The sequence below is a fragment of the Gorilla gorilla genome, chromosome 2 (genome assembly GCF_029281585.2).
Source record: "Gorilla gorilla gorilla isolate KB3781 chromosome 2, NHGRI_mGorGor1-v2.1_pri, whole genome shotgun sequence".
Taxonomy (NCBI): domain Eukaryota; kingdom Metazoa; phylum Chordata; class Mammalia; order Primates; family Hominidae; genus Gorilla; species Gorilla gorilla.
Window position 1 is genome coordinate 140,245,417 of NC_086017.1, and position 10,636 is coordinate 140,256,052.

At 53.2% G+C, this 10,636-nt stretch overlaps 1 protein-coding gene across 1 annotated transcript; it reads left to right on the plus strand.

The window, feature by feature from the left end:
• Window positions 1-4,545: 4,545 nt before the first annotated feature.
• GP9 (glycoprotein IX platelet) lies at window positions 4,546-8,102 on the plus strand. The gene is made up of 4 exons (XM_004036268.5): window positions 4,546-4,752; window positions 6,459-6,551; window positions 7,190-7,315; window positions 7,424-8,102. The coding sequence occupies exon 4, from the start codon at window positions 7,436-7,438 to the stop codon at window positions 7,967-7,969; it is 534 nt and encodes a 177-aa protein (XP_004036316.1). The 5' UTR covers window positions 4,546-4,752; window positions 6,459-6,551; window positions 7,190-7,315; window positions 7,424-7,435; the 3' UTR covers window positions 7,970-8,102.
• The last annotated feature ends 2,534 nt before the right edge of the window (window positions 8,103-10,636 follow it).

The window sequence follows — 10,636 nt, forward strand, 5'->3', positions numbered from 1 at the left end:
TGTAATCCCAGCACTTTGGGATGAAGAGGTGGGCAGATCACAAGGTCAGGAGTTCAAGACCAACCTGGCCAACATGGTGAAACCCCATCTACTAAAAATACAAAAATTAGCTGGGTGTGGTGGCACGCGCCTGTAGTCCCAGCTACTTGGGAGGCTGAGACAGAAGAATCGCTTGAACCTGGGAGGCGGAGGTTGCAGTGAGCCAAGATCACGTCACTGCACTCCAGCCTGGCAACAGAACGAGACTCCATCTCAAAAAAAAAAAAAAGAGTAGTCATTAAGGTGTTCCTAACACATTCATATTGAACAAACACTTAGGTGTTCCTAACAAATTCATATATGACCCATGTTTGCTCTGGGGTAGAGACTGAACATATAAACGTATTACAGTTAGGCCCTATATGTCAAAAGGCTTTTCAGGACACAAAGGCACTCTGTGCGCAACCTCTGTAAACAGGCTGGGGTGGACCATGGTCAGTGGTCTTCTTATCTGGAGAAAGTGATTGAAATCAGTCTCTTGCAGTTATGGCTGGTGGAACAGGAGTTGGGGGTCAGTTAGTCACATCTGGTGGAACTGCAAATTGTTTCAGTATTGCTTATCTCAAGGCCAGTGTTTGTTTAGCTGCTAGAGAAAAAGAAAAGCCTTGTGGCAGTGAGAACAGAGTTCATTCTTTAAGTGTGGGGTGACTGACTTAACCCTTGCCTGGCATGGCCTTAGGTTCTGTTTATAATTTAGCGTCTTATTTGCCACAAAGAGTCCGTCATGTCAGTCTTACTATCTCTATTTTGTCTATCTCTATTTTAACAGTAATGCTGGTCAGTTGTTGTGTCTGAAGCACAAAAAGGAGGAGGTATAACGAGGCTTCTGACCTCCTGTCCTGTCGTGGCTGGGAGCTCAGTTTTAAAGTTTTTCTGGGGTCCCCTTGGCCATAAAGGGGTCCATTCAGTTTGGCAGGGGCTTATAATTTTATTTTTAGTTTACACTTAATATTTTTCTTAGAATCAGTTCTCTTTTTAAATGTACATAAATATATTTTAAGAAAGTTTATATGCTCGAATTTAATTGAGAAACCAGTCTCACCTGTCATACACACAAACTAACATCACGATAAGTTCATAGCAAATAAAGCATCATCATTCATTTCTGACCAGATACAGCCACTGAGCTGAAGGGCCAGACAGCAAGGCTGAGAGGCAGGTCGAAGTCCCATGGTTAGGGCTGTCAGCTGGGGAGGGGTATCTTTGTGCCAAGCTAGACTGTGTTTAATCCTTTTAATCACAAGAGACAAAAATCCTCGGACACAAGAAGGTATGTCAAAGGGTGTGAGGGCCCCCTTTCTTTTCTTTCTTTCTTTTTTTTTTTTTTAAGACAGAGTCTTGCTCTGTTGCCCAGGCTGGAGTGCAATGGTACAATCTCGGCTCACTGCAACCTGCGCCTCCCAGGTTCAAGCGATTCTCCTGCCTCAGTCTCCCGAGTAGCTGGGATTACAGGCGCGTGACACCACGCCCAGCTAAATTTTGTATTTTTAGTAGAGAGACAGTTTCATCATGTTGGCCAGGCTGGTCTTGAACTCCTGGCCTCAAGTGATCCGCCCACTTCGGCCTCCCAAAGTGCTGGGATTACAGGCGTGAGCCATCACGCCTGGCTGTCAGGCCCCCCTTTCTTCCCTGACAGTGTGCCAGTGGCCCCTGCCCATGGTGACTTCCACAGTGCCTGCTGTGGCCAGACCCCCAGCAAAGCACCTGTCAGGCTTATCTCACTCTTTCCTCACAGCAGTCTGGGAGGTGGGGTCTTTGATTTTCCCCATTCTGCAGATGAAGAAACTGAGGCAGAGATAGGCTAAGACTATTGCCCAAGGTCACAGAGCAAGTAAGTAGCAAAACCAGGTTTCAGAGCAAGGCAGGCTGCTCCACAGGCTGGCTCAGAACAGCCGGGGTGACGGAGACCTGCATCTGCAAAGATCCAGCAAGCAGAGGCTCTGTTCCAAGGGGGTCCAACAGTGGCAGACAGGGTTACCCATTTCCTGCTGGTTGCACACAGGCTAAAAATGCTACCTAATAATCACTGCCTCTTAATCCCCTCTGCTTCCCATGAGAAGGAAAAATTGTCTTGGGGGATATTGAAAGATCCCAGCCTCCAAAGTAAGTTTACCTAAGCAGTTTGCCTCGTAATACGATTACCAAACAGAGGCTGTTTCCTTCAGCTCAGGGGACAAGAAAGGAGTGGCTGTCTCCCTCATGTTTCTCGTTATTTGTGTCATAGGCATGTATCACCTGAAATTGCCTGAGAGGCTCAACCAACTTTTAGTCACAAGATCTGCGAACACTTCCCTAGTGGGTGCTGAGGTTCTCCAAGGAGCTGCTGGGCCCATTTGCAGACAGATAAGCAAACGGCTGGGTGAGTGCGTCGGGGAGGGCTTCCCGTAAGAAGTTATGCCCCTGGTGAATCTTAAAGGATGCAGCATGCCAGGCAAAATTCCACAGGGCTCCAGAAAGAGGGCAGTGCAGAGGCAAAAGCACAGACAGAAGTTGGCATGTGGGTGGGGAGTGAGGGACATGGCTAGCCTACCACGAAGCTTCAGATCAGGAAGAGATGAGAGGTGAGGCTGTACAGGGTGGCAAAGGGTGTCCTGAAGACAGCAGGGAGCCATGAAAGACATGGAGCAGGACTGTAGTGAGATTAAACCTGTATAGTAGAGGCAGAGGCCAGCATCAAGGAGACAGCAGTCCTGGCAAGACACAGATAAGGCCAGCACTAGAGAAGAGACAGCCAGCAAGGCTGACAAGTATGTATTACATAATGCCCATGGGCCAGGCAGAGGTGCTGGGGAGGGAAGAGTTAATGGGACAGAGTGTCTGCCCTCTTGAGTTTCACATCAATGGGAGGAGACATTTAATAAACACATAAAAATGTAAAAATAAGATCATTTCAGATCCCGATCAATGCTAAGGAAGATATGAAATGGAATATTATGGTACAGAAGGATGGAGCTGTGCCTTGGCAAGGGAGGCCTTTGAGAAGGGGTCATCTGAATTGAGATGAGAATGATGATCAGGAGGAAGCCATGTGGGGCTCTGCGGGAAGGGCACTCCAGGCAGAGGGAACAGCAAGTGCAAAGGCCCTGAGGCAGGAAAGTGCTGGAGTGTTTGAGCAACAGAAAGAAAACTGGTGTGGCTGGACATTGATGAGCAAAGTAGACAGTGGGTGATGGGGTCAAGAAATAGGCAGGGGCCAAGCTACAGGGGGGCCTGTAGCTTCCTGACCACAGGGGCACGGGTTTTCTTTTATTTGCGATGGGAAGCCAAGAAGGCGAACGAAGACCAGAGCAGTAGCAGCACAGGGAGAAGTGGTTAAGTTCTGAATAGATCCTGGTGACTGAAATGACAGGAATTACTGATGGGTTGGACAGCAAGTAGAAGTGACTCTTCAGAGGAGTTTTATGGAAGAGAGAAGCAGAAAAATCAGATGGTAATTGGAGAAAGAGGTGGAATTAAGGAAGCATTTTTCAAAAGGGCACGATTATAGGTTGCTTTTTTTTTTTTTTTTTTGAGACGGAGTTTTGCTCTTGTTGCCCAGCCTGGAGTGCAATGGCGCGATCTCGGCTCACCACAGCCTCCGCTTCCTGGGTTCAAGTGATTCTCTTGCCTCAGCCTCCCAAGTAGCTGGGATTACAGGCATGCGCCACCACGCCCAGCTAATTTTGTATTTTTAGTAGAGATGGTGTTTCTCCACGTTGGTCAGGCTGGTCTCGAAACCCACTTTAGGCAGACCTAAAGTGATCTGCCTGCCTCAGCCTCCCAAAGTGCTGGGATTGCAGGCGTGAGCCACCGCGCCTGGTCTGGCTGCTCCTAACCTGATGGAATGACCCAGTGAAGGAGAAATTGATCATGCAGAGGAAGGGGCACCCGATGGGGCAATGTCCTGGAAGGGTGGAGAGGGGACAACTCACAGCACAAGAGTGGGGCTTGGCCTTCACCTTGGTTCCTATTGCTGCTGTCACAAGAGGCTTAATGCAGCACACATTTATTTTCTCATTCTTCATCACACAGCTCCTGTGGGTTCTCTTATTCCAGCCCTCCTGAGGTAGATCAGCAGGACCTGTTTTCTGAGCACCTGTCAGGACCCCCAGTCACCAGCCTGCTGATGGCAGCAGGATCTGGTTGAAACAAGGTGTAGTGAAGAAGCTGGCAGACACCAGAAACCAGCAGATGGGAACGAAAGCAACCGCTAGTTGCCCTCACTGCTCACTAACATAGACACTCCCCCTGGCACCATGGTAGTTTACAAATGCCATGGCAGCACGCCATGGCAACAACCTGAAAGTTACAGGGTTCTGGAAACTCACCACCCCTTTTCTAGAAAGTTCGAAATAACCTGCCCCTGAATTTGCATGTAATGAATAGTGGCTGTAAGTGCAGTTGCCAACAGCCCACACACTACTGCTCTGGGCGCACTGCCTGTGGGGTAGCCCTGCTCCCAGGGAGCAGCACCTCTGCTATGCACTGCCGCTTCAATAAAGCGGCTTTCTTCACCACTGACTCTTTGACTTCTTTCCTGGCCAAAGCCAAGAGCCCTCAGGGGCAAAGCCCTGATTTGGGGCCTCACCTGCCCTGCATCACTTGTAGGTGGAAATCAAGCTGCTGGCAGGGCTGCATTCCTCTCTGGAGGCTCTGGGAGAATCCACTTGCAGGCTCATCCAGGCTGTTTACAGATCCACTTCCTGCATTATCCTGTGCCTTTTGGGCAGATGGGTATGTATTTACCCATATGGGGAAATACACATGGGGAAAAAAGCCTTGCCTGATGTTGGGATGGAGGGAAATTTTTATTTTCTTCTTCCTGTTCATCTGAACATTCTAATTTCCCACAACAAAAATCATTTATTTGTTATTTATGTAGTTTTTTAAATTCACAAAACCCGTCTATGTTGATCTAGTTTTTTGTTTTAAGTTGTACATGCTGAAAATAAGGAAACCTCAGAGGCTCAAGAGGAAGGAGAGCACAGGCCCCACCAGATCTGGTCAGAACACCTGGCCTGGCGGCTCCAGCGCCCCCACTCACTCCAGAACCCGTTACCCACCTGCGTGGGGCTCACTGGTGAATGTGTGCAGGGCAGAGGAGGCGGAACATGCCAAGGCTCCATGGGGAGGGAGGGAAGGCCCAGACAGGCTGAGGCTCCTCTCCAGGGTCCAGGTTCCGGTCAGAGTCCCCACTGAGCACACACCAGGGGACCCCCAGCAGGAACCAGGCCCCAGAGCAGGTGTGACTTCAGTGGGGGAACGGCACCTTCCCCACCCTTCTCTGAGCCCAGCATCAGTGGGTGGAGGAAGCAGAGCTGGGGCCTGGCAGCCTCTCAGGGCCTCCTAGGAGGGTGAACACCCAAATCCTGCCCTACCCAAATCCAGAACCAGGAGGCGGGGGAGAGAACAGGCGGCCTCCCAAGGAAGGACTCACCCTGCTTGGCCATGCAGGAGGAGGAAGGCTGGCCTGAGAAGGGTGTGAAACCAAAATAAGAACAAGCACACCCCCACCCCCGTAGGGCCGAGGAATATTCCCGAGGGTCCTGAATGTCAACAAAGTGCGTTTAAAGCCTCCGTCAGCCTTTTGTCTTTGGCTTTTCCTGCCAGGCTTCTGTAACTTCTGTGTTTTTACCCTGTTTTATTTATTTTTTAAGACGGAGTCTCGCTCTGTCACCCAGGCTGGAGTGCAATGGCACGGTCTCGGCTCACTGCAACCTCTGCCTCCTGGGTTCAAGCGATTCTCCATCCCAAAATATATTTATCTTTTAAAGGAAGCTTTATGTCACTAACATAAATGGAAAATGGTGTCCCTCCCCTAAGTAGAATGTGCTCTAGAAGAAAATGTACTGCAAATGTTAAAACCATAGGCCAAAATTCTAGCTAGAGATTCACACGTGGTAGAGGCTCTGCTTCCCAGGCCTACAGCTGTTTGTTAGAAAGAGGCATGGGGAAGCACTAGGCAGGAGCTAAAAACACCATGGCACCAAGAAGAGACTCCGTCCTTGAGTATACAGGAGGAGGGAGGAGAGTTAAAAATGAAGTCACTCTCCCCACCATGGTGTTCTCAGCCAGTGGGAGCTGCCCAGCCCACACCTCTGTGAGGCAGGCAGGACGGGTCACTGCTCCCACTTTACAGATGAGGAAAACTGAGATTCGGAGGAACAACCAGCGAAGCCACGTTTCTCGGGGGTCTCTTAGTTCCCACCTTCTGGGAGCAGGTGAGGGGCCACCCTCAGTCCTCCACAGACCCGATTCCAAAGCCCATCACGGCACTGGCGGCACAGTGGGACCCCCTTCTATAAACCGGGGTTGAGATGTGGTTCCGTGCCCAAGGCGCGGGCCCCTGAGGGCCTCCTGCCTCTGGAAATAGGCCCCAAGGCTGCACTGGGGGGATAAGCCAGGCTATTTTCATCACTTCCTTCCGCCCGCTCCCGCAGCAGCCACCTCAGCAGCATCCCATAGAGTTGCCACCCAGGCCTCAGCCAGGACCTTTCAGGCCAGACAGGAGCACCTGACCAAAGGCTTCACAGGTAAGTGGCCCTCCGTATTACCCAGCATGGCCTCCCGCAGGGAGAGAGGAGGTCAGCTCCTGTCCCTTTAACAAGACAGGGTTGGGTGGGACATTCCCTCTGAGACACCATCTCCTTGGCTGAGTCAAGATGAGTCCACTTATTCACTGGAAACCTGCTGTGGGTAGGGGGAGCTCTGCTGGTGGAGGGGAAACGCCTGTGGGGAAGAACCAAACAGAGGGCCACGGTTGCCAAGACCCGAGTGTGAGTCTGGCCTCTGACACCACACCGGTGGCCCTGGGCACACTGCTTTCCCTCTCTGGGCCTCAGTTTCCCCAAGTCAGTGTTAGCCCAGATGAGTGGTTTTCCAAATGGGGTCCCACTGAGTTCCCCTCCCTGCTCCAGCCAGTGTCCCTATCCTGCTGTCTTCTGCATCTGGGAATCAGGTAACAGCTCACTTAGCTGGTGGGGGGGGGGGGTGCTGGGCGCAGCCTGCAGGGCCCTCCAAGGCTCTTTCCTAGTCTCTGGGGACTGTGGTCCTGGGCTGGGACTCATTTAGCAGCCATCTGCTCCTCTCATCCCCAAGCAGGGGATGGGGTCTCTGCTAAGGGCCAGGAAGTCCCTTCCCTTTCCCAAAAACAAACTTACCCAATCCACAGCCGCCCTCACCGCCCGGCCTTCTACGGTGTCCAGAGACAGTTAGCCAGGCCTGGGCTGGGCACGCTCCACCTTCCCTAGTCACCAGCTGGTTTCCCAGAGGAGAAGGCTGAGACCCGAGAAGAGAGGTGAGTGCACCCCGTCCCATGTCAGGCTCCGCTGCATCCCCAGCGCTTGCCGTCCCTGAGGATGGGTCCAGGCTGCCAGGCCCTCCCTCACAGCCCCTCTCTCTGCAGCCAGCCTGTCCCATGCCCGTCTGGGGAGCCCTGTTCCTGCTCTGGGCCACAGCAGAGGCCACCAAGGACTGCCCCAGCCCGTGTACCTGCCGCGCCCTGGAAACCATGGGGCTGTGGGTGGACTGCAGGGGCCACGGACTCACGGCCCTGCCTGCCCTGCCGGCCCGCACCCGCCACCTTCTGCTGGCCAACAACAGCCTTCAGTCCGTGCCCCCGGGAGCCTTCGACCACCTGCCCCAGCTGCAGACCCTCGATGTGACGCAGAACCCCTGGCACTGTGACTGCAGCCTCACCTATCTGCGCCTCTGGCTGGAGGACCGCACGCCCGAGGCCCTGCTGCAGGTCCGCTGTGCCAGCCCCAGCCTCGCTGCCCATGGCCCGCTGGGCCGGCTGACAGGCTACCAGCTGGGCAGCTGTGGCTGGCAGCTGCAGGCGTCCTGGGTGCGCCCGGGGGTCTTGTGGGACGTGGCGCTGGTCGCCGTGGCCGTGCTGGGCCTGGCTCTTCTGGCTGGCCTGCTGTGTGCCACCACAGAGGCCCTGGATTGAGCCAGGCCCCCAGAACCCCTGGCTCCAGGCCAGGGGGCCAGTCCCTGAGGCAGGTCCCCAGACTCCACCAAGCCTGGTCAGCCCAAACCACCAGAAGCCCAAAATAAACTGGCAGCTCAGCTGTTTTATATAAGCTCAGAGATTTTTTTTTTTTCCCCTCTCAGCACTTGAGTCTGACTCCTTCTGAAAACCTGGCTCAATTTTGTTATAACCAGACATCAGCTGGGGCTTCCCTGATTCTCAAGTTGTTAGTAAAATGGGCTGCCCACCTCCCCCACCCTTCACTCTTAACTGCACAGTCTCTGGACATCCCAAGCCAGGACCTGGGACTCTGGGTCTCATGGCCTCAGCCGTCTGCTTCTGGTGTGGGCCACCCTGGACAGGCCAGGACAGCTTTGCACCGGGGCCAGCCCTCGCCACATTCCCCAGAAATCTCGCTCTTCCAGCACGGTAGTGAGCAGAGCAGGGTGTCCCAAAGGCCCCTGGAGGGAGGAGAGGAGGGGTTTCCATCCCCACGACAGAAATGGCTTGGCGGGCCCTTTTCCATCACGGCCTCTGACCACTCCACCTTGGCTGTGAGGCTGCCAGGGCGCACCTGGCCCCATCCTCTCCTCCGTCTTCTCTCTCCTTTTTCTCCTCTCTACTCTTCTCCACAAACAAGACAAATCCCTCTTTCTCATGGAAAACAAGCTCCTACAGAGCTAACATCTGCACCTCCAAACCCTGGGGTCCCCCTCCTACCCCAAGCCCTGATCACCAAATCCTTCAAACAAGGCAACTCTCCCCTTCTGAGGAATCCTGGTGCCAGATGTTAAAATCATAAACTTTTCTCCACCACATGAGGTAACATTTATGGGCCTGTTACTGGCCAAGCCAAATCCAAATATAATTACACTAGGACCCCACCCCTCGAGGGGCTCCATGTGTAACCAGCAGACCAGCTTGGGTGGGCCTGTGGGTCAGAAGATTCCACCAGGTAGCCCAAGCGGGTGCAGAGTGCAGCTGGAGGGCACTGACTCACAGAGCTCAGGTGGGAGCAGGAGACCCAAACCCAGAGGTGGGGGCCAGTAAGAAGTGATAGGGAATGTGGCAAACCAGGGAGCCTGTGTTCCATCCAGAGGGGCTCAGCCGATTGCCACCATGTGGAGATGGGGGCCCAGGTGCCAGGCGTCCAGTTCTTCCAGAGAGGTCAGAAGGCTAGATTGTTACATGAACTCTCTAAAGTCTTTAAGTGTTGGCAACTAAATAAGAAATTTTAAGGCCGGGCGCGGTGGCTCATGCATGTAATCCCAGCACTCTGGAAGGCTGAGGTGGGCGGATCACCTGAGGTCAGAAGTTCAAGACCATCCTGGCTAACACGGTGAAACCCCATCTCTACTAAAAATACAAAAAATTAGCTGGGTGTGGTGGTGTGTGCCTGTAATCCCAGCTACTGGGGAGGCTGAGGCAGGAGAATTGCTTGAACGCGAGAGGCGGAGGTTGCAGTGAGCCCAGATCGCGCCACTGCACTCTAGACTGGGCAACAAGAGCGAAACTCTGTCTCAAAAAAAAAAAAAAGAAATTTTAGGAAATACATAGGCAGGACAAATAGAACATCAGCCAAGGATCAGGCTGAGCCTGCGATTTCTGCTGTGACATGGCTGCCTAAGAACAATCGTAAAAGCTGGCATCTGCTCCTTGGGCACCAGGTGTGTCCAAGGCTTGCGTGCAGCACCTCCCATGGGTGACTCTCAGGTTTCCCTGTGGAAGCCTGTAAGGAGGGACCTGTTCTGCAACCCGCTGCATGGAGGAGGGTGCAGGCCCAGGTCACCTGCTTGTTCTCTTTCACACGTGCTCCCTCGAAAGCTTCCAGGCCCGTGGGGGACCCTGGAACTAAGGCCCTTCAGTCCCCAAACCCCGACATAGGGTGCTACAGATCCCCCTGCTTCAGTGCCTTCTTGAGGCCGTGTGTACCCGCCAGCAATTCCAGGCCCCTGTCCTGCTCTGTCCAGCAAGAACCTGCAGGCTGCAACAAGTCCCCTGTGGGTGGAGAGAGTGGAGGGCCCTCTGAAGCCAGGCAGGGATTTCCCAAGGTGGATGGCTGGTCACGCAAGCACCCCAGGAGACGGTGACTCCCTGGAAGGTCACGGTCTGCCTTCACCAGTTTTTGCTGCTACAACCAAATGCCACAGTCTGGGTACTGTAAAAACAGTGAACATTTATTTCTCATGGTTCTGAAGCCTGAGAAGTCCAAGATCCAGGCACTGGCATTCAGTGTCTGCTGAGGGCCCTCTTCCTCTCATTGGCGAAGGGGCGAAAGGGATAGAAGGGGCAGCCAGGTTCCCTCACACACATCTTTTTTTTTTTTTTTTTTTTTGAGACAGGGTCTTTCTCTGTCGCCCAGGCTGGAATGCAGTGGTGCAATCATGGCTCACTGCAGCCTCCCGCCTCAACTTCCCCAGTAGCTGGGACTATAGGCGTGCGCCACCATGCCCAGCTAATTTTTGGTAGAGACGGGGTTTCACCATGTTACCCAAACTAGTCTCAAACTCCTGGGCTCAAGCAACCCTCCTGCTTTGTCCTCCCAAAGCCACTGCACCTGGCCAACCTCAAGCACTTTTATAAGGGCCCTAATTACCTTCCAAAGGCCCCACCTCCTAATGCAAGCACACTAGGGATAAAATTTCA